The sequence below is a fragment of the Aotus nancymaae genome, unplaced genomic scaffold (assembly GCF_030222135.1).
Source record: "Aotus nancymaae isolate 86718 unplaced genomic scaffold, 86718_ANA_hifiasm-v0.15.2.pri h1tg000030l, whole genome shotgun sequence".
Taxonomy (NCBI): Eukaryota; Metazoa; Chordata; class Mammalia; order Primates; family Aotidae; genus Aotus; species Aotus nancymaae.
In genome coordinates this window covers 2933318-2961104 of record NW_026988443.1, presented here as the reverse complement: position 1 = coordinate 2961104, position 27787 = coordinate 2933318, and the positions used below count along the sequence as shown (strand labels likewise).

General features: G+C 40.1%; 2 protein-coding genes across 6 annotated transcripts in view; both read left to right on the top strand.

The window, feature by feature from the left end:
* Nucleotides 1–192: 192 nt before the first annotated feature.
* LOC110569297 (lon protease homolog 2, peroxisomal-like) lies at nucleotides 193–27778 on the top strand. Of its 2 annotated transcripts, XM_064383026.1 has the most exons (6): nucleotides 193–539; nucleotides 10792–11026; nucleotides 15280–15411; nucleotides 16811–16933; nucleotides 26077–26234; nucleotides 27692–27778. In XM_064383026.1, exons 1-6 carry the CDS (start codon nucleotides 406–408, stop codon nucleotides 27735–27737), a joined length of 828 nt encoding a protein of 275 aa, XP_064239096.1. In that variant the 5' UTR covers nucleotides 193–405; the 3' UTR covers nucleotides 27738–27778. The 2 variants fall into 2 exon arrangements, with proteins under 2 accessions (XP_064239096.1, XP_064239097.1); XM_064383027.1 differs by lacking the exon at nucleotides 15280–15411.
* Nucleotides 27702–27787, top strand: part of LOC135277225 (ATP-binding cassette sub-family C member 11-like) — a 71928-nt gene continuing 71842 nt past the window's right edge. Inside the window, exon 1 of one of the 4 annotated variants that reach the window (XM_064383006.1) lies at nucleotides 27702–27787. Coding sequence is in view for 1 of the 4 variants with exons in the window: in XM_064383007.1 (XP_064239077.1) it covers nucleotides 27754–27787 (34 nt within the window). In the remaining 3 variants the exon portion in view is untranslated. The other 3 variants (XM_064383004.1, XM_064383008.1, XM_064383007.1) reach the window with 3 other exon arrangements.

Sequence of the window (27787 nt, the reverse complement as noted above, 5' to 3'; positions counted from 1 at the left end):
TCAAAAGTTAAAAACCCTTCAAGAATATACAATTCAAATGCGGTCATCGTTCAAACATACCCTGTAAGTCAGGCGAAGGCTTCAATGCGCCTCTTTTCGCATATATACGACGCGCAAGTCTTACCAGGAGGCTCCGCGAGAGGGCAGCGCAAAGCGACGGCGTTTGGACCCGAGGGCTGACCGTAGCGCGGAGCCGGAAGCAGAGGCTCGTAGGCGGCTCTGAGGTTTGGAGGCAGCGGGGTAGGTCGGAGGCAGCGGGGTAGGTCGTAGACAGCTGTCTGTCCGGCTCCTTTTGACAGCCCCTGTGCGAAAGGCTGCCACCATGTCTTCAGTGAGCCCCATCCAGATCCCAGCCGCCTCCCGCTGCTGCTCACCCACGAGGGCGTCCTGCTGCCCGGTTCCACCATGCGTACCAGCGTGGACTCGGCCCGCAACCTGCAGCTGGTGCGGAGCCGCGTGCTGAAGGGCACCATCCTGGGCGTCATCTCCAACACGCCTGACCCCGCCAGCGACGCGCAGGACCTGCCGCGGCTGCACAGGTAGGCCAGGCAGCCCCGGCGGCGGGCGGCGTCGGGCGGGGTCGGGCGGCGGCGGGCGGCGCGGCCTCCTGCGGGCACCCGGGCCCAGTCCGCGGCCGGCCTTGAGCGCGAGGTTCGGTTTGGGGCGGACTCCGGCGCTCGGTTACGCTCCCAGGCAGAATGGAGATGACAGAGACCCTTCCCATGACGGTAAGTGAGATCGTTCGTGAAATAGTGCCTGACACCTGGTGAAACTATGCAGTTTCCTGCCCCTGTGGATAATTTAATTTGAATCCCCGCTCCCCCAACCCCGCACATACCCCGCAATTCCTCGCCCTCGGTCTTCAGCCTCCTAGACCAGTGCTCTTAACTTTCCAGACCCTTTCTTTCTCTCCGGTGATATCTGCCTTCACTTTCCTTTGCTTTCCACCTTCCTCCCCACTGCCCTTTCTTCCTATCCACTTCCCCTTTTCTCTCACCCATCATTTTTGTCCTTTGAGAGATTCTCTGCTCCATAAGTTTTAACTTTTTCTTGTTTCATCCTAGACTGCACTATTTGTGGGTGCCTTTTTTCTATACTCCCTGCCACCCTTTTTCTTCTCCCCCTAATGCTTCTGTTTCCCTTTGTGAAGGGCCTTTCCTGCTCACATTTTCTCTGGTTCCCCTTTTCTGGAACTTTTCCTGCTTCTCACCTCTGCTCCTTCAGTCATAACATTTCTTAGGCCCCAGGCTTAGTATTACATTGTCTGTTTTAGCATTGAAAGTCCTATGTTTCAGCCCCTCCGTCTCAGGAAAACTAGGAGTTTGGTCACCCTAAATGTGCTGTTAAGTGTACAGTACACACCAGATTTTGAAAAAACTTTTTGATTAGTAAATTTTACATAGATTAAATGTTGGAATGGTAATATTTTGAGTACTTGGGCTAAATAAAATATTAAGATTTTCTGCTGTTTTTATAATGTGGACACTAACATTTTACATGTGGCTCATATTTTTGTTGTACAGTGTTGGTAAATTAATACGCTCTCAACAAATCATCTTCAAACTCATCTCCCAAGCAACCACCTCCTATATTTAACTCTACTGGAGGTGTTGTGTTTTCGTTTTAGAGCTTCTCCTTCCCTGTCAGTTATCTCTTATTTTTAAATTAGTGGTTCTTGACTCTGAGTGGATTTCCAGAGGGTTAGACATGCCTTATTTTTCTTCAAAATCTTGTGACTGTGTACATTTTTTTAAAGGAGAATCCTTTGCTTTCTTCGGATTTTCCAAGGAGACTGGTACCTTCCCCAGCCGCCCCATTCCCTCCCATTCCGCCCCTCTCCCCGCCACGATAAAAGAAAGCCAGACAAAGCAACAAAGACCTACAAACCTTCCACAACAGCCCAGTATTCGTTTATATTGTAAAAGCCTTGCCTTTCACAAGCATGGAAAATATCTTGGCTCCCATCATACCTGCTTTAGTTATCGCCTGAGTGGAATTGGTCACATTTCAAGTTTAAGTACTCTTTGATAAATTGTGTTGGATTTTAGTTTCCCAACATATGACCCTGCTTCTTTAACCTCTGCTTACTTTTCCCATGATTTTTTGCCTTCTGTGCCCAGGCACTTAGTTCGCTGGGACTACAGGTGTGCACCACTACACCCAACTAATTTCTGAATTTTTTGTAGAGATGGGGTCGCGCTATGTTGCCTAGGCTGGTCTCAAACTCCTGGACTCACGTTATCTCCTGCTTTGGCCTCTGGAGTAGCTGGGACGATAGGCAAGCCCCACCACACCCTGCAGGTTTTTTATTTCTTTTATGAAAATCTCTCCAGAACGACAATTCTCAATTCTCGTGCTTGGAAGTAAACACTAATAATCAGATACTTCTAATCTGATCCTTGATGTTCATATCATTGCCTTTGTTTTAAATGAGTAGCAATGTTAAAATTTAGTCATTTAAATTAGAAAACATACATTGAAAACTCTTCATAGAATTCCAGCATTATAAGAACCCATTAGACCATCTAGTTATCCTAGAAGTATTGTTTGCTACTTTAAAAGCCTGTGTGGAAAGATTGTACCATATTCCTTGGTAATCGTTTCCAATGCCTTTTTTTCTCTAATATGGCCTTTAAAATACTCTACTTAAAAAAAGAACTTTAATAATTCAAATACTGAGTTATCCATAGCGTTAGTCTGTTTCCATGCACAGATCTGTCCTTCCCCAGTTACCTGCTTTTCCGTATGGTAGCCCAGAGACAAGGCGAGGGTCTCTGTTCCTGTCTCTTGTTTCCTTTACACCATCCAGGTGACACTGGCCACAACCTTCAAGGAGCAGCAGAAGTAATTTGCTCCCAGCGTTCTTTGCCGCACAGAGGGGCAGGGTCAGATGGTGACTTACCTCTGCCACTTCCTTGGTAGTTTTGAGTAGTACAGTCCCTTTCTTCACATTAGTGTGCAGACATGTTGCCTGCGGGAGCCTTTTTAAGGGAGGAGCTTTGGACTTGGCCTGCAGTATAGAACTTGGCTGGCGTGCTGCCCCAGGGCACCCTGCATTTTTCTGCTTGGTTGAACTGCATTTTTAGTGCCTCCCGAGTGACCCATTGTTTTCTTAGTGAAAAGGGGTAATAATTTAGCACTATCTGTACAATATCTTTCCAAGCATTTCAAGGTGGTCATCCAGTCTTCTTCCAAATTTACACTCTTCAAGGTACATGGCTTCATTTCATCATAATGCTGACTTCTCAGTCCCCTTCTTTGTTGACTTGCTTCTTATCAGTAAGACTCCAGCTAAGTTTCATCAGTGTTTATCTAACAAACTATTAATGCCTATGTATAACAGGTACACAGTTTCATAAGTTGGATCAATTCTTTGTCTATACATTATTTCTATTTCTATTCTTAGAATTCTTAGGCATTCAAGAAATACTGCCTGATAATAGCAAAATTTTAAAATTTAATCTATTAGATTTTCCTAAATCTTCATTTACTCTTCTTAAAGAAAGTCTATGATATACAAGTGAAATTTCTTCTATTTAGAAATGAAGTTTTAAGAAAGAGTGAGAAGCTGATACATTGGCTTATACCTGTAATCTCAGCACTTTGGAAGGTTGAGGCAGGAAGATGGCTTGAAGTCAGGAGTTTAAGACAGCCTGGGCAACATAGGGAGACCTGTCTCTACCAAAAAAAAAAAAAATTAGCCAGGCATGGTAGCACATGCCTGCAGTCCCAGCTTTTGGGGGTGCCGAGATGAGAGGATTGCCTGAGCCAGAGAGGTCTAGGCTGCAGTGAGCTGTGATTGTGCCACTACACTCCAGCCTGGGTAGCAGAGTAAGACCCTGTTTCAAAAAAAAAAAAAAAAAAAAGTAGAGATGTGGTCTCCCTATGTTGACCAGATTGGTGTCAGACTCATGGGCTCAAGTGATCCTCCTGCCTCAGTCTCTCAAAGTGTTAGTATTACAGGCATGAGCCACCGTGCCTGGCCTTTGTTTATAATTCTTATAGGTACAATTGGTACCTGTGTCCGTTGTATTGGACAAAAAAGTAAAATTTGTCTTAAAATATAATTAAGGAACTCTTAATTGATTAAATTATCTTTTAAGTTTTTAATTTAAATTTATTTCTATTAAATTTTCTTGTAACCATGTATAACTAAGTTCTGTTTTTATTTTTTTGAGACAGGGTCTCACTTTGTCACCCATGCTGGTACAGTGGTGCCATCTTGGCACTCACTGCATCCTCTGCCTCCCAGGTTCAGGTGATCCTCCCACCTCAGCCTCCAGAGTGGCTGGAACTACAGGCACATACCGCCATGCCCAGCTAATTTTTTTTTTTTTTGGTAGAAACGGGGGTTTGCCATGCTCCCCAAGCTGGTTTTGAACTCCTGAACTCAAGCAATTCACTTGCCTTGGCCTCCCAAAGTGCTGGGATTACAGGGGTGAGCCCCAATGCCATCTTCCACCTTTTTGAATCTCATTTACTCACTTGTAATAAGGAAATAATACCACCTTCTTCGTGAGGTGAAAGGAGGTATAAAATGAAGTGTGCATATGAAAGCCTTTTGAAACTGCAAATCATTCTAAACCTATATCCCAGTGGTATGATTATTCCCCAGATGGGTAGTTTAAATGTAGATTTTCACAAAAGGGGATTAAAGAGAGGAGTGGGGAGGCCCCATAATATTCCACCATGGGCTGAATGGGTCTAGCATCATTGCAGGAAGGTCTTGGAAGAATAAAAATTCCAAGAAAAATCAAGGGCTTTAAGTAAAAAAATGTTTAAAAAGTGGCTGGGTCTGCTGGCACATGCCTGTAGTCAAAGCTACTCATGATGCTGAGATGGGAGGATTACTTGAGCCCAGATGGTTGAAGCTGCAGTAAACTATGATCACACCACTGCACTCCAGCCTGGTTGACAGAGGAAGATTCTGTCTGTAGGGGAAAAAAAAAGAAAATCGAGTGCTGGGCATATAGGCCGGAATTAGATATTTACATAATATCCTCATCTTGGAAAACTGCTTTTTCCAGTAGTGCTGCTTTTAGATTTTCCCACTACTGCAGTTGATGGTTCTTAAACATGTTTGGAACTCTTACATTGTTTAGTTAGTTTTCAAATTACACAAATTATAACCATCGTAGTCAGATGTCATTTGGATTAAAACAGTATTTTACAAACTCTGAGGGTAGATTCAAGTTAGGAGTTTTGAAACTTCTTTGAACAATATCATAATAATTAGAGGATAGAATTACCGAGCTACTACCTAAAGAGAAGGACACCACATATTGGGATATATAAATTTGGATCTGTTGCAAAATTAAAATGCTGCCCTACGATCATACCTAATAATACACATATAGTAGAAAAGCCAGAATGTTTAGAAAAATGACTGACTTGATACACAATCTTTTGTAAATGATGACTTGATAGACAACCCTTTGTATGATATACAGTCTTTTGTGTATCATAGAAGGAAAGTATTAGTTGAATATTTTATTTACCTATTTGTATATATAAAACCTAGAGCCCAATATACAGTAGATTATTTTTCACTATGTTTTTCACCCAAAATGCCTTTCACCAGGTACTCTGTTACTAGCCATCTATAATTTCGCAGATCATGTTTTTCTTTAAAAGGGATATATTCTAGGCTGGGCACAGTGGCTCATGCCTGTAATCCTAGCACTTTGGGAGGCTGAAATGGGAGGATTGCTTAAGGCCAGGAGTTTGAGATCAGCCTGGTCAACATAATGAGACCAATCTCTGTTAAAAAAAAAAAAAAGAAAGAAAGAAAAAGAAAACAAAAGATTTTTTTAAAGGAATAATATACTCTAGTCAACTATAAGTGATTTTATTTTATTTTAATATTTAATGTTTCTCACAAAAAGCAATCAGTGTAGGAAATTGTACCTTTAATATCCACCGATTTTGTAGTGTTTCCAGCATAGCTAGTATGCTAGGAGAGTTTTTTGGCGCTTCACCAGGTTCTGTGGAGGAAGTGGAAAACGTGTCTAACTATGTTCTCTTTGGGCTCTGAGGATCCCCTACAGTAAGAATCTGATCTAGTCACAAACCCCATTTCTTTTTCTTTTTTTCTTTTTTAAAAAGAGAAGAAAGAAAGAAAGAAAAAAAAAATGAAGGAGAGGAAGAAAAAGGAAGAGAAAGAGGGAGAGAGAACGGGAGTGTTGCTTTATTGCCCAGGCTAGAATGCAGTCTAGAAATGGGTATTGAAAACCTCTTTTATGCTAATAATTGTGCTTAACAATGGAGACAGGAAGGAATAAGGGAAGAAAATAACAAACAAGCAGCCAACCAATATTTCATTTAAACCTATGAAATGCTATGCAATTACTGAGGGGTGATTTACTTCCAATTATGTAGTCACTTTTGGAATAGGTGTGATGTGGTATTGATAAGAATGTATGTTTTGTGTATTTGATCTATAAACGTTTATTAAGTTTACTTGTTCCGGGTCTGAGTTCAAGTCCTGGATATCCTTGTTAATTTTCTGTCTCGTTGATCGGTCTAATATGGACGATGTGATGTTACAGTCTCCCACTATTGTGTGGGAGTCTAAGTCTCTTTATAAGTCATTAAGGACTTGTCTTAGGTATCTGGGTGCTCCTGTATTGGGTGCGTATATATTTAGGATCATTAGCTTTTCTTGTTGCATTGATCTTTTTACCATTATGCCTGTTTATTTATTTATTTATTTTTGCTCTTCGTTTGGTTGGTAAATCTTCCTCCATCCCTTTGTGTTGAGTCTTTGTATCATTGCATGTGAGATGGGTCTGGATGCAGCATACCGATGGGTTTTGGCTTTTTATCCAGTTTGAATAATAATATATATGAGTTTAATATTGCCATTTGATGCTAGCTGGCCGTTTTGCCCATTAGTTGATGTAAATTCTTCATGATGTTGATGCTCTTTACTTTTTGATATATTTTTGGAAAGGCTGATACTGGTTGTTCCTTTATATGCGTAGTGCTTCTTTCAGAAGCTCTTGTAAAGCAGGCCTGGTGGTGGTGAAATCTCTAAGTACTTGCTTGTTGGCAAAAGATTTTATTTTTCCTTCACTTGTAAAGCTTAGTTTGGCTGGATGTGAAATTCTGGGTTGAAAGTTCTTTTCTTTAAGGATGTTGAATATTGGCCCCCACTCTTTTCTGGCTTGTAGGGTTTCTGCTGAGAGATCTGCTGTTAAGTCTGGTAGGCTTCCCTTTGTGGGTAACCTGACCTTTCTGTCTGGCTGCCCTTAGTATTTTCTCCTTCATTTCAACCCTAATGAATCTGACAATTATATGCCTTGGGGTTGGTCTTCTTGAGGAATATCTTTGTGGTGTTCTGTGTATTACCTGGAGTTGAATATTGTCCTGCCTTACTAGGTTGGGAAAGTTTTCCTGAATAGCATACTGAAGAGTATTTTCCAACTTGGATTCATTCTCTTCGTCACATTCAGGTACACCTATCAAACATAGATTAGGTCTTTTCATATAGTCCCATATTTCTTGGAGACTTTGCTCATTCCTTTTTATCCTTTTTTCTCTAATCTTGTCTTCTCGTTTTATTTCATTAAGTTGGTCTTCGACCTCTCATATCCTTTCTTCTGCTTGATCAATTTGACTGTTAAAACTTGTGCATACTTCATGAAGTTCTTGTATTTTGTTTGTCAGCTCCATTAATTCACTTATATTCCTCTCTAAATTGTCTATTCTCGTTAGCATTTCGTCAAACCTTTTTTCAAAGTTCTTAGTTTCTTTGCATTGGGTTAGAACAAGTTCTTTTAATTCACAGAAGTTTCTTACCATCCACCTTTTGAAGCCTACTGCTGTTAATGGAATGCACTCATTCTCCATCAGGCCTTGTTCCGTTGCTGATGAGGAACTGTGATCCCCTGTAGAGAGGGAGGAGTTCTGATTTTGAGTATTCTCTGCCTTTTTAGGCTGGTTTCTTCCCTTCATTATCAATTTATCCATCTGTCATCTTTGTAATTACCGACTTTCTAATTAGGTCTCTGAGTGGATGTCCAACTTGTTGATTCTCAGCGCCGAAATCCGAGCAATCCACTGCGGCGGCCAAAACAGCGGTGTTAAGATTGATGGTGCTTTTCTGCCTGGGAATCTCCGGTCTGGCTCCCTTCTTGAGTCCATCCTTAAATCAGCTGAATAGGCGACTCTGCCTTCCCGGAGCTCCAAACGCTGGTCAAAAGGGGACCCAGTCCCGCTTACTCTGCACTGAGAAACGCCACGCTGAGTTGCCGGCAAAACTGCCGCGCCGGCAGCGAGAGTCACACTGGTGACCCGTGGGGCTCCTCCGCTGGGAATCTCCTGGTCCGTGAGCAACAAAAATTCGTCTGAAAGTGTGGCATCCTCTCGTTCTCTACACTTTCACTGGGAGCTACAATCCCGAGCTGCTAGTAATCAGCCATCTTGGATCTCTCTCCTAAGTGATTTTAAGTAAAAAGCAATTAAGATATTTAAAACCTTTGTACATTTTGTAGGCATAGTATTAGTTCAATTTAAACTCTTCAGTCTGGAACAATCCTTTTACAGCAAAAACACTGTATTTGCTTTACAAGAAAACCCTTTTTGGCTGTGTGTGGTGGCTCACACCTGTAATCCCAGCACTTTAGGAGGCTGAGGCGGGTGGATCACCTGAGGTCAGGAGTTCAAGACCAGCTTGGGCAACACAGTGAAACACCCTCTCTCTGAAAAATACAAAAATTAGCCAGGCATGGTGGTGCTTGCTTGTAACCCCAGCTACTTGGGAGGCTGAAGCCTGAGAATCCCTTAAACCCGGGGTGCGGAGGTTGCAGTAAGGAAAGATCACGCCATTGCACTCTAGCCTGGGCAACAGAGCGAGACTCTGCCCCAAAGCAAACAAACAAAACACTGCAGTGACTCACGCCTGTAATCCAGCATGCTGGGAGGCCAAGGTGGGCAGATCATGAGGTCAAGAGATCGAGACCATCCTGGCCAACATGGTGAAACCTTGTCTCTACAAAAAATACAAACAATTACCTGGGTGTGGTGGCACGGGCCTGTAGTCCCAGCTACGCAGGAGGCTGAAGCAGGAGAATCGCTTGAACCCAGGAGGCAGAGGTTGCAGTGAGCCAAGATCACGCCACTGCACTCCAGCCCGGTGACAGAGTAAGTCTCCGTCTCAAAAAACAAAACGAAACGAAACAAAAAAACATCTCTTTTTAGCATCACCTTTTAGCAGTGATGTAGCTCAATTAATTGTGTCTCCTGATCTGGAGGTTTGGATTTGTCTCATCTCTCTGGTTTCTCCTTGGTTTCTACTTTGTAAACCCTTGAGGCTGGGGATCCAGTTTCTTGTCTGTGGATGTTTTATATACAAACAGGACTGTGAGTGCTTTTAGCGTTGTGCAAATGTTGATGAATATCATCTGCAATGAATTGTGGTCTAAGTTCTCTAATCAGTTTAGATGTGACTCACTTTCTCGGGCAATCTGAGTGGGCTTTCGGGAAGTGGGAAACGTAACCTACTATTGAAGAAAAGGAGCCACAACACAAATAAATGAAAATACTAGCTAATTGCCAAATCAGTTCAAGTTTTTTATGTATGTGATTGTTTTCTGTCACCAATTTATCTTCTCAGTTGTTTGGCTTAAGTTACTATTTAAATCAGTTTTTATTGTAAACATGATAATGATTGAAAGGTAAGAAAGGATGGACGTGGTTCAAAATAAGCTGAGTGGCAGAAAGAAGCCAAAGGCTATGTGTAATCCACGGAATGAATAATTTATAAGGAAGTAATCAAGAATTCACTGTGTTTAGAAGTAAGCAAGTTCACTCACATATTCACATACTGTATTGTATGATTTATTATCTTTGAGATAAGTGTTCTTTCCCAGGGTGTTGAGAGTTCTAGTCCTTCTGGTTTGTTTTCTGGAATTACTGCTTTTCCTATGGCTGAAGAGAGAAAATATGATTTATTTTGGGATCTGGAAGTATCTTCTGAATGCTGGTTTTTCTATTTTATATAACTGGCTTAGTTTGGATGAGACTTCCTTTCTGTGAATTAAATTTGTGTGTGACTTGATCAGAGTTCTATATGCTGCTGAGGAGCTGAGACTTAAATAAAGCCTTTTCACCTGTTAGGTGGAGTGATTACCACTTAGAACTAAGTTGAAACCTTTTGAGATGTGGGTCTTTAGCTTTCCTCAGTCTGTGCCAGTGTGTGGACTATAATATTTAGCTCTCACACTTAGAAATTCAGTGTTAAGGGCATATATATATATGTAAGTTCCCAGATTGTGATGGCAGTTTGTGATAAGGTGGGTATGTAGGTAGAAGTTTCATAGATTGATTATGTAAGAAAACTGACTTGCTGTTAGTAGCACAACTGGTGTTGGAACAGAGATTTCTTAGATTGGTTTATGCTATTTATATTTAAATCTATTCAAATTGATAGTATTTATCCTGGTGTAAGATTGCCTTATTCTTAGTTGGCAACATTAATTTAAGCTATATACTCGTCAGCTACTTTTCTCTTACATTTTTATGCCTGAATAATCCAAATGTTTGCAAATTCCTACCTAATTTTTTAAAAGAGGTGCTAATTATAGTGAGATGGTTTGTTTTGCCCTATAGCTGAGGGTAGTGACAGAAGAGACCACATACTGGATGCTAAGTTAAATCGAGAAACAATTTATTTACATTTCAGATGTTCTTTGCTTAATATGAATTTATCAGGAAAGCCAACACTTTTTGAAGTGAGTTTCTGTTTACCATATTGACTATTTGTAATACGACGTTCCGTGTGTTTTTCAGGATCGGGACAGCTGCACTGGCGGTTCAGGTTGTGGGCAGTAACTGGCCCAAGCCCCACTACACTCTGTTGATGACCGGCCTGTGCCGTTTCCAGATTGTACAGGTCTTAAAAGAGAAGCCATATCCTATTGCTGAAGTGGAGCAGTTGGACCGACTTGAGGAGTTTCCCAACACCTGTAACATGAGGGAGGAGCTAGGAGAACTATCGGAGCAGTTTTACAAATATACAGTACAAGTAAGTTGCTTTTATTTTTTCTTAAAACCCATTTTTCTTTGGTTCCTTTGCTGTCCTAAGATATGATGAATCTGTTGGATGGTGAAGTTTTAGGACAGTATACATTTAAGTGATTTAGTAACATCATTTATTAATTTCGATCTATTCTTGTCTGGGTTGTACCTAGATCATTCCAGGACATACTGGCCTGCCCTTTCTAAAGTTTTTCCAAATGTTATTTCTATAGTTTTCCTTACAACTTCTACTGTCTCTAAACTAGATAATTATTAAACCTAAATATTTAAAGCTAAGAAATAAAATAGTACACAGAAGCTCTTTGTCACTAAAATATCTAGGCACCATTTATATAAGTTATAATATATCACTTCAAAAGTCAAGATCACATTATGTCTAGCAGTAACTATGGTAGATCAAGGCTGTGGTGGACTGATTTCACGTATGGTTAAAACCTTGATTAGCTAGAATGCTGGGGAGGGAAGCACATTTTAGGTATGCGTTAAATATTTGACTCCTTAATTCTAGTTTTTTGGTTAACTCTCGATAGAACAGAAAACTCCTCTTCCCACCCTATTTTGTTTCAAACCTCAACGAAACATATTAAAAAATTGTAAAATATGGTCTTCTACTTTTCTATTGATAGAATCCAGTGACTATAACTAGAGATCTATGAGGATCAGATAATATCTAAAAGTCTCAATTATAAATACTACTGATCATTAAAATATGTGTAGTGCAAGTGTTCATAGCCCTACACATATTTTAATGTATCTGATGTGGCATTTGAAGAGCCATACTTACAGTGTAATGAAGAATAATAGAAGAATAGAAAATTAGGGGGCCAGGTGCAGTGGTACATGCCTGTAATCTCAGCACTTTGGGAGGCTGAGGTGAGCAGATTGCTTGGGCACAGGTCTTCGAGATAAGCCTTGGCAACATGGTGAGATGCCGCCTCTACAAAATATACAAAAATTAGCCAAGTGTGGTGGCGCACACCTGTAGTCCCAGCTAGTGGGGAGGCTGAGGTGGGAGGGTTACTTGAACCTAGGAGGCGGAGGTTGCAGTGAGCCAGGATTGCGTCAGTGCACTCCAGCCTGGGCAACAGAGCGAGACCCTGACTCAAAAAAAAAAAAAATAGAAAAATAGAAAGTCTGGATCTATAACTTCCGTAGGGGCTGAAAGAAAGGACTTTGAGGAAAGAAACTTCAGTTTGAAAATTAGAGTAAGTGAATATACTGCTTAGGAATAAAGGAGATGGAGGGAAATAGAATTTCTTTTTCTTTTCAGCAGCGATGTTCCCTGGGTCTTTGTACTTCTGTTGGACGTAGCTTCATAGCCTCTTTCACTATGTCTTGACTTCTTTGCACTTTGAAATCTAGATAAATTTTTTAAACTTGTAAGGATTTTGCAGTGACATTAAAGGAATTTTTAGAGAGAACTAGATCACCATACATCTTACTATCATCATGCGTCAAATTGCATTTTTGTTTGTCTTCTGGGCTCAGTCCATATTCAATTATATGTTTTGTTTTCATATCCATGTCTAATGTTCATATACTTTTATAAATTTAATTGAGTTAATGTACACTAATTTTATCATTTCTCTTTTTAGACATTAAGATTATTTCCAATTAATTATTCTCTTTCATTCCCTTCTCCAGCCCTCTTCAATTGACTTCTTCAGTAACCTCCTGTCTCCCAGTTCTTCTGTCTTGAAACTTTTCTGTTCCCTGAGCCTTTCTAAAAGAAGTTTGGGGCATCCCTTTCCCTTGAGTAAAAGACTTTAATGGTTATAGGATAGACACCAAATTTCTTAGTATAACATTAAAACTGTTGTAACTTGTTTTGGGCCTATCTGTCTTGCCTCAACTCTAGTTATCACCTCATTGACACCCTAATTCTAACTCTACTGAGTGTAAAAGAGCTTCACATTGAGTTATTTCATGTCTCTATAATTCTGCCTTCCATTCTCTGCTGGGAGTGCTCTTCCATCTCGGGATTTTTTTTTTTTTTTTTGAGACCCAGTCTCGCCCTGTCGCCCAGGCTGGAGTGCAGTGGCGCAATCTTGACCCACTACAACCTCCGCCTCCCGGTTTCAAGCGGTTCTCTTGCCTCAGCTTCCCAAGTAGCTGGGATTACAGGCACGCGCCACCACGCCCGGCTAATTTTTTGTGTCTTTAATAGAGACAGTGTTTCACCACGTTGGCCAGGCTGGTCTCAAACTCGAGACCTCATGATCCGCCCTCCTCGGCCTCCCAAAGTGCTGGGATTACAGGTGTGACCCACTGTGCCCAACCTCCATCTCTGAATTTTAAAATTGAATCTTTGCTTTCCCAGCGCCTGTAGGCTGTTAGCGTTCCTTTCTGTGCCTTCACGGTCTGTCATACATATCATTTAACATAATGCTTATCACATTGTATTGAAATGTATCTTACAGGTATTTTTTCTTTACCAAACTTGAATTATTTTTCTCCTTTAACCATCCTGTGCTGAGCAGTGTATTGGGTCTGGCAAATAGTTTGTACTCAGTAAATGTTTGGAAAATGAGTTTTAGCTGTTTTATTTTCACAGGGTGAATTCCTAGTAGCAGGAGTATTCAGATTTCATTATCTGCTTTTTCCACCTGAACAGCTTCATCATAATTATACTTTAATTCCCTTGATTCTAGGCAAGTAATAGATAAGTTCCAAAATTACAATGTTGTTGGAGGGATTTGATTATTATTAGCACATGAAATCTTATTTGAGTGGACTAAATGAGGATTTAATATATCATTTGTGAATTAGTGAGAACTAAGTTTTGCTGTGTTAACTACTCTGAAATCTGAGTCATGTAACATGAGTGTCTTTCTTGCTCATGCTTCATGCCTGAGACTAGTGGGGGTCGTATCTGCCTATTAGAGTCACTTGGACCCAGTTGGATTGGAGATTCATCTCAAGACATGCTTCCCTTATGTCTGAGGCAGGAAAAGAAAATGGGGCGCATCTCTCATTGGCTTGTAATGCTTCTGCCCCGAAGGAACTGACACTTCCACTATGTTTCATGGGTCAATTTAAGACTCATAGACACGCATATTAATATATTCAAAGGAAGTTAGAAAGATCAGTGCCCAAAAGAAAAGGGGAGTTTGTCAGTAGCACTAATGACTACCACAGTTACTGAAAGTGTGCCTTGGGCTTAATCTATCTTAACTCCCAGGTATACCCTGGCAGTTGTTTTTCTAAAAGTCTTTCATAGTCAGTGCTCAGATTCTAGTTAGTCCAAACTGATATGGTTTGGCTGTGTCCTCACCCAAATCTCACCTTGAATTGTAATAATTCCCATGTGTCAAGGGCGGGGCCAGATGTAGATAATTGAATCATGGTGGTGGTTTCACCCATACTGTTCTCGTGGTAGTGAATAAGTCTTACTAGATCTGATGGTTATATAAATGGTAGTTCCTCTGCACATGCTGTCTTGCCTGCCTCCATGTAAGATGGGCCTTTGCTTCTCCTTTGCCTTCCTCCATGATTATGAGGCCTTCTCAGCCGTGTGGAACCGAGTCGATTAAACCTCTTTTATAAATTACCCAGTCTTGGGTATGTCTTTAGTAGCAGTGTGAAAACAGACTAACACACAAATGTTATACTAAATATTACTATTTCAGCTTCTGATTGGCCGTGATAATAGTGTCAACTATGCTAAATTTCTAATAATACACATATTTCTAATAATGTACATCTAATAATTATATTGTGATTATGTAAGAGAATATTCTTGTTCTTAAGAACAAGGTCCTTAATCTGTCATGGGATTAGAGATTTAAAGAAAGAATAAGGATCTCAATTCTGCAGCTTAACCTCAGATGTTCAGTAATTATAATGTGTGAGTGAAGAGAGAAAGCAAATGTGGCAAAATGCTAACAATTGGTGAATCTGGGAGAAGGCTATACAGGAGTTATTGTATGACTCTTGCAACTTTTTTGTAGATTTGAATTTTTTTCAATAGAAAGTTAAAAATCATGCCAGAAGTTTACAAAACCTTTTTAAACATTAGTCTTAACTACTTTAGAGCTAATATTGCTTTTCATTCTGATTGACATTTTGAAAGTACTTTTCTTTTCCTCTGAGGCCTCAAAAATACCTAGGCTGTATTAATCAGTGATCTTTCAGAAACAAAGATGGAGGCCCAAACATTAAACTAGATGGGAATCTGATTTTTAAAAATTCACAAATAATGCCAGATTTCATTTAAAAGACTTTTTTTCCCCCTTCTAGTTGTTTGAAATGTTGGATATGTCCGTCCCTGCAGTTGCTAAATTGAGACGTCTTTTAGATAGTCTTCCAAGGGAAGCTTTACCAGACATCTTGACATCAATTATCCGAACAAGCAACAAAGAGAAACTCCAGGTACAGTGTTCCCTTCTTGAACGCTAGGTTGCTTTGTCACTTTTTATTGAGATCTAGATAGTGAGTAATTAAGTTTTGACCTTCCAGAAAAAGATACTTGAGACTCAAGGTAGTTGAAATGCTTTTACATTTAAATTGACTCTCAAATGTGATTGTTTTCCGTTTTTGTTTACATGAGCAGCTCTTTTATTTGCATAATCAGTACTAGTAGTCAATTTACCCAAAAAGTTAAAGAATCAAAAAAAGGTAAATATTTAGCCGGGCTCAGTGGCTCACACCTGTAATCCCAGCACTTTGGGAGGCTGAGACATGTGGATCACTTGAGATCAGGAGTTGGAGACCAGCCTGGCCAATATGGTGAAATCCCATCTCTACTAAAATATAAAAATTAGCTGAGCGTGGTGGCGCACGCCTATAATCCCAGCTACTTGGGAGGCTGAGGCAGGAGAATCACTTGAACCCAGGAGGTGGAGGCTGCAGTAAGCCAAGATCATGCCACTGCACTCCAGCCTGGGCAACAGAGACTCTGTCCCAAAAAAAAAGGTAAATATTGAATTTAACTTAAATATATAGACATTCTTTGATTGACTGTTTTAAAATGTGGAGCCATGGCCCTTCCCTTGTGTGTGGACCTGCTTTCTTAGAATCTTCACTGTGTTTCTTATATAAATCACACCTATGATGTATGACTTATTATTTTAAGTTTCTATTTATTTCAAATGAAATGAATTTTAAAGATACTTGAAAAGTAATCCAAGTATAGAATCCTAGGTTTACATGACTTAATACCCAAACTCTAATACTTTTTTCTTGCCCACTTATTTTTAAGGTACTTTTAAAGCAGTCTTTTTATTGAATCATCCTAGAACATTTGTTTGTTTTCATTGAAACAGCTCTTTCGTATGTTATCAGTTACTTCAATCCAACCTTTATAGTAGCAAACACAACTAATACAAACAGGTTGGTTGTATACAGGAATTCAGTTAAACCAGTGGGAGAAGAGTTACAGGACTGCCAGACAGCCCCCTGGCTGTGGGCGGCAGCGGTGTGTTTTACTACAGGAATGGAGAGTGGCCGGTGCTCCTACAAATCACTAGTGAGAGTTTGTTTAGTGCTTCTGTTCTCTTGAACTGTGTCTGGTTGTTTTTTTTTTTTATCTTAAAAACACACAACTTCATTTTAAAGTGAAAAACCAAGATCCTGTTTTTTTCTTTCTCTTTTAAGGATTCTGATAGTCATCTCAAACAACCTTGCTGATTAATATAGTTCATTTGGTTGTTTCAGCCATAGTGTAGTGTTAATACTGATAAGAATTTTTTTTTTTAACTTGGCAATTTAAGCCATGGCTCTGACTGCCTGTTTTTGGATTGTGTGTTTCTAAGAAAGATCCTGTTAATAGATTTTAGATGCTATGAGCCTGGAAGAGCGGTTCAAGATGACTATACCACTGCTTGTCAGACAAATTGAAGGACTGAAATTGCTTCAGAAAACCAGAAAACCCAAGCAAGATGATGATAAGAGGGTAAATATTTATTTGATTCCATTTCAGGCTTGAAAAAAAAATAAGGAGAATTAAAAAAGGAACAAAAAAAAAGTTTATTGTCACCTAACTAGAGTTACTGATAACATTTAGGTGTTTACTTCTCATCCTTTTCCTTGTCCGGATTTTTTTATAAAGCATTTTTCTCATTTTGTTTTGGTTATCATCCCAAAGGATAATTTACTGAGCCATTTCCCTTTTTGTGTTGTTTCCAACGTTTTGCATATTGTAAACACTAACAAATAACTGTGATGGGTGTCTTTGAATATAACAGTTTTTCACTGCATGTAGTATTAAGAAAGTAATGCAAAATTGTTTCCTAAAAGGACTATATGTTGTGCCAAAATTTGGCTGTTTTCAGCTCATAAAAAGTTTCCATTTTCCTTTAGTCAAATCTTGATCTTTTCTTGTTTTCTAAGCTTAAGCCCTGTAGCCTCTAGTGGCTTGATAAATATTCACTTTCCTTTCATTTTAACTTCAGTTGACTTTTTAAAAAGTATTTAATTGGCTGGGCATGGTGGCTCATGCCTGTAATCTTAGCACTTTGGGAAGTTGAGGCGGGTGGATCATGAGGTTAGGAGATCAAGACAATCCTGGCTAACACGGTGAAACCCCGTCTCTACTAAATTACAAAAAATTAGCCAGGTATGGTGGTGCATACCTGTAGTCCCAGCTACTCGGGAGGCTAAGGCAGGGGAATCGCTTGAACCCGGGAGGCCGAGATCAGGTCACTGCACTCCAGCCTAATGACGGAGTGAGACTCCGTCTGAAAAAAAAAAAAAGTAATTATGTAACCCATATGTTATTTATTTTGAAGACAGCAATGGTGTTTTTACCTCAAATAGCTTTTTGTTTGACTCCACACCACTATTAAATAATCTTTCCCACCCCCATTATCATCCATTACATTTATATGTATGATGGGATCTGTTTGACGTCTACCGTGATCTGTTGATTTTACTATTTTTATATCTGGACAGAGTTAAGATTAGGAAGATATATTTGATGTAGACAGGATGTGAAAATGGCAGTTCTCTGAAAGCTGTTGGAGATGCAGAACTCTGACTTAAGTGAAGTGTTGAGAATTATGTTAGCAATTTGATGTTCATCAGCACAGAAGTGTTTTGTCATCAAAGAGAATACATTGTAGAGAAAGCAGAGCAGAAGGCAAGAACTCCTCCCTGATGAGACTAGAGAAGGGGCAGTACAGTAGGCTGAGGAGAGAGATAGGAGTAGTGGTCATCATGCTGGCGTTTAGTACTCCAGGACACCATGCTGTTTAAAACATACAGAAAGCTGGATTCTTTCTGGCTTGAGATCAGATCAAGGACTCAATTACTCATTTTGTGCAGAAAGACAAATCCAGTGGGAGTTGCAGAAAACTGCAACTTACTCTGAATAAAGGTTGCCATCACTTAAAATGAAAGTTGTTCACAAGTGCTCCAGAAAATGATCAAACAAAAGACAGTTATTTAAAAAGTAAGAATCAGAGGATAGTATTTGGAGTTAGCCTAAAGCTGTCTCCTTTTCATTCCCCTTAGAGTTGAAAAGCACCGTTTTAGCAGTCGAGGGAAAAATGCATAAAAAAGTGCTTTTGTCTTAACAGTGAAATTACTGATATGCTTATAAAAATCTCACTTTAAAAAATATATGATGTGTTCAGTTTTTTATTCTTTATAATTTTTTGTCTGCTAATGACTTAGAAGAAAAGCATATATTAATACTTATGTTTTTATAAAATTAAATTATTATTTACTGCTTTATGTTTTGAACATTTTTATGTTTGAATGTATTAAATAGATAAATTTTCCAGGTTAAAAAATAAGTTCTGGACTTAGTGTGGTGGCTCAGTGAGGTCTGTAATCCCAGCACTTTGGGAGGCCAAGGAAGGAGAATCACTTGAGACCAGGTGTTCAAGACCAGGCTGGGTGACATAGTGAGACCTCATCTGTACAAAAAAATTAAAAAAATTAGCCAGCATGCTGATATATGTCAGTAGTCCCAGCTACTTGGGAAGCTGAGGTGGATGGATCCTTTGAGCCAGGGAGGTTGAGGCTGAAGTGAGCAGTGTTTATGCCGTTGCACTTCAGCCCGGGTGACAACGCTTGACCCTGTCTCAAAAAGTAAAATGTTCTGGGGATCGATCCAAGATGGCCACTTAAGAGGAAGTCGGGATTGCAGCTCCGAGAGAAGGCGCAGAGGGTGAGTGGACGCCGCATTTCCAGACGGACTTTTACTGCCCACAGACCAGGAGATTCACAGCAGGAAAAGCCCCACGGGTCTCCAGCGCCGCTGGTTTGAGCGGAGTGGCCGCTCAGCCTACGCCCTGGAGCGGGGGGCAGTGGCTTCTTGCGCAGAGCGAGAGAGACAGAGTTCCCTCTGAGCCAGAAAGGGGAGCTGAAGCAGGGAGCCAAGCCAGGAGACCCCTGGGCAAGGGAGTGCCACGAATCTCAGAGCCGCTGCTTCGGCTGACGCAGCGGCACACAGGGCAGCGGATTTTAATTGCGTGGAGAAGCTCCCCGCATTCCCAGCGCCGCTGGTTGGCCCGGAGCAGCCGCTCGGCCTGCACGGGGGGCGGGGAGCAGCGGCTCCTTGAACAAAGTGAACGAGACTGTGTCCCCTCTGGGCCAGCAAGGGGAACTGTGGCAAGGAGGCAAGCCAAGAGATTACAGGACAAAGAGGGCCCCTCTAGAAACACGGCTGAACCCGGGACGGTTCAGCTCTGTGGGGGAGGGGCGTCCTCCATCGGGAAACACCCTGCAGTTCCCGGGGAAATTTTCCGTAACCAAGACAACCCGCCACTACAGAGACTCCGTCACTACAGGGGCGGGCCAGCATAGCGGAAGCAGTTCTAACTACACCCACAGGACTGCTGGGAAGCTCACACGGAAGCTGGGCGGAGCCCACAGCAGCTCAGCGAAGCCTCTGCAGGCTGAGTGTGACTAGACTGCCACCTTGTGGGCAGGGAAAACGGTAGCAACACAGCTGAAAAATATAAAGTGCTAAACCCCTGGGCCAGAACACCTGGGGAGAAGAAAAGGGGGTTTATGAGTTCAGCTGCTGCAGACTTAAAATTACCAAAATCAGAAAGACAGCAACTACAAAGTCAATAGGCGGATAAATCCACAAAGATGGGAAGAAACCAGCGCAAAAAGGATGAAAACACCCAAAACCAGAACACCTCTCCCCCTACAAGGCAGCATAACTCCTCACCAGCACGGGAACAAGACTGGACGGAGAATGAGTGTGATGAAATGACAGAATCAGCTTTCAGAAAATGGATAATAAGAAACTTCTGTGAGCTAAAAGAACATGTTCTAACCCAATGCAAAGAAACTAAGAACCTTGAAAAAAGACTTGACGAAATGCTAACGAGAATGGACAACTTAGAGAGGAATATGAATGAATTGATGGAGCTGAAAAACACAACACGAGAACTTCGCGAAGCATGTACAAGTTTCAACAGCAGAATTGACCAAGCAGAAGAAAGGATATCAGAAGTTGAAGATCAACTCAATGAAATAAAACGAGAAGGGAAGATTAGAGAAAACAAGGTAAAAAGGAATGAACAGAGTCAACAAGAAATATGGGACTACGTGAAAAGACCTAATCTACGTGTGATAGGTGTACCTGAATGTGACGAAGAGAATGCATCCAAGCTGGAAAATACTCTTCAGGATATTATCCAGGAAAACTTCCCCAACCTAGCAAGGCAGGCCAAGATTCAAGTCCAAGAAATACAGAGAACACCACAAAGATATTCCTCTAGAAGAGCAACCCCAAGGCACATAATCATCAGATTCACCAGGGTTGAAATGAAGGAGAAAATACTAAGGGCAGCCAGAGAGAAAGGTCGGGTTACCCACAAAGGGAAACCCATCAGACTCACAGCAGATCTCTCAGCAGAAACCCTACAGGCCAGAAGAGAGTGGGGGCCGATATTCAACATCCTTAAAGAAAAGAACTTTCAACCCAGAATTTCATATCCAGCCAAACTAAGCTTCATAAGTGAAGGAAAAATAAAATCCTTTGTGAACAAGCAAGTACTCACAGATTTCATCACCACCAGACCAGCTTTACAAGAGCTCCTGAAGGAGACACTACACATAGAAAAAAACAACCAGCACCAGCCACTCCAAAAACGCACGAAATGGTAAAGAGCAGCAACACAATGAAGAATCTCCATCAACCAATGGGCAAAACAGCCAGCTAGCATCAAAATGACAGGACCAAACTCACACATAACAATATTAACCCTAAATGTAAATGGACTAAACGCCCCAATCAAAAGACATAGACTGGCAAATTGGATAAAAAGCCAAAACCCATCAGTGTGCTGTATCCAGGAAACCCACCTCACATGCAAGGATACACAAAGGCTCAAAATAAAGGGATGGAGGAAGATTTACCAAGCAAATGGAGAGCAAAAAAAAGCAGGAGTTGCAATTCTCATCTCTGATAAAATAGACTTTAAAGCAACAAAGATCAAAAGAGACAAAGAAGGACATTACATAATGGTAAAAGGATCAATGCAACAAGAAGAGCTAACGATCCTAAATATATATGCACCTAATACAGGAGCACCCAGATACATAAGGCAAGTTCTTAAAGACTTACAAAGAGACATAGACTCCCACACATTAATACTGGGAGACTTCAACACACCGTTGTCAATATTAGACAGATCAACGAGACAGAAAATTAATAAGGATATCCAGGACTTGAACTCAGACCTGGAACAAGCAAACCTAATAGATATTTACAGAACTCTCCAGCCCAAATCCAGAGAATATACATTCTTCTCAGCACCACATCACACCTACTCTAAAATTGACCACATAATTGGAAGTAAATCACTCCTCAGCAAATGCAAAAGAACAGAAACCATAGCAAACAGTCTCTCAGACCACAGTGCAATCAAGTTAGAATTCAGAATTCAGAAGCCCACCCAGAACCGCACATCCTCATGGAAATTGAACAACTTTCTCCTGAATGTTGACTGGATAAACACTGAAATGAAGGCAGAAATAAAGATGTTCTTCGAAACCAACGAGAATGAAGACACCACATACCAGAATCTCTGGGACACATTTAAAGCAGTCTCTAGAGGAAAATATATAGCAATAAGTGCCCACATGAGAAGAAAGGAGAGAACTAAAATTGACACCCTATCATCAAAATTGAAAGAGCTAGAGGAGCAAGATCAAAAAAACTCAAAACCTAGCAGAAGACAAGAAATAACTAAGATCAAAGCAGAAATGAAGGAGATAGAGACACGAAAAACCCTACAAAAAATCAATAAATCCAGGAGCTGGTTTTTTGAAAAGATCAACAAAATAGACAGACCACTAGCCAAACTAATAAAAAAGAAAAGAGAGAATAACCAAATAGATGCAATAAAAAATGATAAAGGGGATATCACCACAGATGCCACAGAAATTCAAACCATCATCAGAGATTATTACAAACAACTCTATGCACATAAATTAGAAAACCTGGAAGAAATGGATAAATTCCTGGACAGTAGTCTCCTCCCATGCCTAAACCAGGAAGAAGTCGAAACCCTGAATAGACCAATAACAAGCTCTGAAGTCGAGGCAGCAATTAAGAGCCTACCACCCAAAAAAAGCCCAGGCCCAGATGGTCTCACAGCAGAATTCTACCAGACATACAAAGAGGAACTGGTACCATTCCTACTGAAACTATTCCAAATAATCCAAAAAGAGGGAATCCTTCCCAAATCATTTTATGAGACCAACATCATCCTAATACCAAAACCCGGCAGAGACTCAACAAGAAAAGAAAACTACAGGCCAATATCCATGATGAACATAGATGCAAAAATCTTCAATAAAATACTGGCAAGCCGATTACAACAGCACATCAAAAAGCTTATCCACCATGATCAAGTAGGATTCATCCCGGGGATGCAAGGCTGGTTCAATATACGCAAGTCTATAAATGTAATTCACCACATAAACAGAACCAAAGACAAAAACCACATGATTATCTCAATTGATGCAGAGAAGGCCTTCGACAAAATTCAACAGCCCTTTATGCTAAAAACCCTCAATAAACTAGGTATCGATGGAACGTATCTCAAAATAATAAAAGCTATTTATGACAAACCGACAGCCAATATCATACTGAATGGGCAAAAACTGGAAGCATTCCCTTTGAAATCCGGCACTAGACAAGGATGCCCTCTCTCACCACTCCTATTCAATATAGTACTGGAAGTTCTAGCCAGAGCAATCAGGCAAGAAAAAGAAATAAAGGGTATTCAATTAGGAAAGGAGGAAGTCAAATTGTCTCTATTTGCAGACGACATGATTGTATATCTAGAAGACCCTATCACCTCAGCCCAAAATCTCCTGAAACTGATAAGCAACTTCAGCAAAGTATCAGGATACAAAATCAATGTGCAAAAATCACAAGCATTCCTATACACCAATAACAGACTTAAAGAGAGCCAAATCAAGAACGAACTGCCATTCACAATTGCTACAAAGAGAATAAAATACCTAGGAACACAACTAACAAGGAACGTAAAGGACCTCTTCAAGGAGAACTACAAATCACTGCTCAACGAAATAAGAGAGGACACAAACAGATGGAGAAACATTCCATGTTCATGGTTAGGAAGAATTAATATTGTGAAAATGGCCATACTGCCCAAAGTAATTTACAGATTCAACGCTATCCCCATCAAGCTACCAATGACCTTCCTCACAGAACTGGAAAAAATCACCTTAAACTTCATATGGAACCAAAAGAGAGCCCGCATAGCCAAGTCAATTCTAAGCAAAAAGAACAAAGCAGGAGGCATCACACTACCGGACTTCAAACTCTACTACAAGGCTACAGTAATCAAAACAGCATGGTACTGGTATCAAAACAGAGATATAGACCAATGGAACAGAACAGAGACGACGGAGGCGACACAACATATCTACAACCACCTGATCTTTGACAAACCTGAAAAAAACAATCAATGGGGAAAGGATTCCCTGTTCAATAAGTGGTGTTGGGAAAACTGGCTGGCCATATGCAGAAAGCAGAAACTGGACCCCTTCCTGACACCTTACACTAAAATTGACTCCAGATGGATTAAAGACTTAAACATAAGACGTAACACCATAAAAACACTAGAAGGAAACCTAGGCAAAACCATTCAGGACATAGGCGTAGGCAAGGACTTTATGACCAAAACACCAAAAGCATTGGCAACAAAAGCCAAAATAGACAAATGGGACCTAATCAAACTCCACAGCTTTTGCACGGCAAAAGAAACAGTCAATAGAGTGAATCGGCAACCAACAGAATGGGAAAAAATTTTTGCAGCCTACCCGTCTGACAAAGGGCTGATATCCAGAATTTACAATGAACTAAAAAAGATTTACAAGAAAAAAACAAACAAGCCCATTCAAAAATGGGCGAAGGATATGAACAGATACTTTACAAAAGAAGACATACATGAGGACAACAAACATATGAAAAAATGCTCATCATCACTGGTCATTAGAGAAATGCAAATCAAAACTACATTGAGATACCATCTCACGCCAGTTAGAATGGCGATCATTAAAAAATCTGGAGAAAACAGATGCTGGAGAGGATGTGGAGAAATAGGAACACTTTTACACTGTTGGTGGGAGTGTAAATTAGTTCAACCACTGTGGAAAACAGTGTGGCGATTCCTCAAGGACCTAGAAATAGAAATTCCATTTGACCCAGCAATCCCATTACTGGGCATATATCCAAAGGATTATAAATCGTTCTACTATAAGGACACATGCACACGAATGTTCATTGCAGCACAGTTTACAATAGCAAAGACCTGGAACCAGCCCAAATGCCCATCGATGATAGACTGGACAGGAAAAATGTGGCACATATATACCATGGAATATTATGCAGCCATTAAAAAGGAGGAGTTCACATCCTTCGTAGGGACATGGATGAACCTGGAAAACATCATTCTCAGCAAACTGACACAAGAACACAAAATCAAACACCACATGTTCTCACTCATAGGTGGGTGTTGAACAAGGAGAACACATGGACACAGGGAGGGGAGCACTATACACGGGGGTCTGTTGGGGGAGGGGGGATAGTGGGGGGGGTGGGGAGTTGGGGAGGGATAGCATGGGGAAAAATGCCAGATATAGGTGAAGGGGAGGGAGGCAGCAAATCATACTGCCAGGTGTGCACCTGTGCAACAACCTTGCATGTTCTTCACATGTACCCCAAAACCTAAAATGCAATAAAAAAAAAAAAAAAAAAAAAAAAAAAAAAAAAAAGTAAAATGTTCTGGAGGCTTTTAAATTAAATGCTAGTATATTATTTTGCTCCAGTAATGGTTGCTTATTCATGAATTTCAAGGAGCACATAAGGTAGTTTTAACATATGATAGAGAGATCATAGAGGAGAGCACAAAGGTCATTTAACTTTGCACAGAATATGTTTTTTCGATTTGAAAGAACAATTTTGTCAGGATGGGAACAGATGCCAAGGGCTCACTGAAGTAATGGATGAGGTAGTGGATGTGGTGGTTATAGCCACTTGTTAGAGAAGCAGAACCTCACAAGAAGGGAAGTAAATACTGCAGTGGTTAACTGGAAGGAACTAGAGGTAAGAAAAAATATTTTAAAAGCAGGAAAGCTTTGAAGACAAAATAGAGCCAGTGCTGGAAATGTTGAACATGCTAGGAAGAAATTTTGTAATGTAGGAGAGAGAATGGAATGTTTTTCATTCACCAGGTGACAAGAAGTAATAATCTATCAAGAAAATAGTGGCTGCAGTAGTAGCTCAAAGAAAGATAGTTCCTAGATGTTTTAATTATTTCTAGTATCCAGTTCCTTGAAATTTGTTTTCTTATGCAAGTATTATTATAAGCATATACCAAAGAATCATGTCTACCTTATGTTGGTCTACTTTTGCAATTCTGCTGCCTGTATATATACAACTGCCTTTTGATTATTATTCTGAACTTCGCTTCCTAAACATACAGACTGTAGTCGTAAAAGTGTTTATTCAGCACCAATCGTAATTTTCTGTGTACCTGGGTACTTCATTTCCAATTTATTTTGACATATGGTTTACTCTTCTGCCTTCTACGTTAGGTTATAGCAATACGCCCTATTAGGAGAATTACACATATCCCAGGTACTTTAGAAGATGAAGATGAAGATGATGATGACATTGTCATGCTAGAGAAAAAACTACCAACATCTAGTATGCCAGAGCAGGCCCATAAAGTCTGTGTCAAAGAGATAAAGAGGTAAATTATAAAAGGCATTTGTTCATTATTGTTTTCATTTTGCTTATTAATGTTGAAAACTGTTGCTCATGGAAACTTGATTCTGCACTGTGGATCACAAAATGAAAGCCAAATCATTTGTTTTATATTCTCTGATCTTTCTCCTTTGTCTTATGCTTAGCATATTTATAGACAGCCCTACTCATTTCATGTTGTCGTTGCCAACCCTCATCTTTCATGGCTTTCCTGATTCTCAGCTTATATCTTTGATCTGTGGAGTACTTTCCCCTTTCTTCATCCTTCAACCAGAATCTGATTTTTAAAACATTCTTAGTACTCCTGATTAACACCACTTTCATTACTCTTTTCTCAAATACTGAGAATACATGATACAAGTCTTCCACTTGCAGTGTGCTGTCAAGCTATATCACTCTTGGAGCTGCCTTTTTGTTGTCTGAAAGAGTGGACCATGCTTCTTTTCTTACACGTAATGTTTGTTCAGTTAGCATTGTATTCTTCACATGTGACTTTTTTTCTCTAGATTGTAAACTCTCAAGGGCAAGGACTCTCCATTTCTCTTTGTACGAGACAAAGTACAGGGAAACCTTGATAACAGAATAGGATATATAGGTTGATTGCATTTTCTGGATATCCCCAGCATTAAACTGAAAGCTGTTTTTCCTTAGCATACTTTTAGCTTTAGAACTTTTATTGCATTTTCTTTTATTAATGAATTGTAGTGAGCCTGCTTGAATGCTTAGTGACTTAATATTTGACTTTCTGAGGCTCACAGTTAAAAACATTGGTAATTGTAGTTGATGGGTATTTTATATTGCCTCTGACATTAGTTAATATATGTAGAACATTTATTATGTGCAGAACACTTTGCTAAGCACTGCATATATTATGGAAGTAGCATTTGTTATTAAATATATTTTAGCTTGCTTTTATAAGCAGACCTCATTGATCTCTGATACAAAAAAATAAAATTATCGTATTATGCATAGTTAGGCACTTACATCTTATTGCGATAAGTAAACCAGTAGATACGTGTCACTTGACTCTCCTTGTGAACTTAAAAGGGACCCACTAGTGAGGCCGTATTTCCAGGCTGGAATTAGATACACTGTTTTCTCCTGCAGTTTGCAGGTGTCTGTCTTATTTTGTTTTGTAAGTACATTAAGTACTTACAAAATAGGAGAATGCATTGTAGAGAAAGCAGAGCAGAAGGGAAGAACTCCTCCCTGGTGGGACTAGAGAAGAAGCATTAAAGTAGGCCAGTAAGAGATATAGGAGTAGTGATCATTACATTACAAAACAAAATGAACATTTCATTAACTGGATACTTTAAAACTTTTTCAGATTTAAGTAAACATGAATGATATATCTAACCAAGAAAGAGAGATATGTTTGATTTTTCTGTTACAGAATATTTCTGTGTTCTTGAACATGTTTGCTATGTATTTCTTTCTTCGCAGACTCAAAAAAAATGCCTCAGTCAATGCCAGAATATGCTCTGACTAGAAATTATTTGCAGCTTATGGTAGAACTTCCTTGGAACAAAAGTACAACTG

Excerpts from the sequence above, each read along its gene's own strand:
- LOC110569297 (XM_064383026.1), top strand. The coding sequence starts at position 406 with ATGCGTACCAGCGTGGACTCGGCCCGCAACCTGCAGCTGGTGCGGAGC. Across the intron at positions 11,027-15,279 it reads TTTACAAATATACAGTACAA|TTGTTTGAAATGTTGGATAT; the intron begins GTAAGTTGCTTT and ends TCCCCCTTCTAG. Across the intron at positions 16,934-26,076 it reads AGCAAGATGATGATAAGAGG|GTTATAGCAATACGCCCTAT; the intron begins GTAAATATTTAT and ends CTTCTACGTTAG.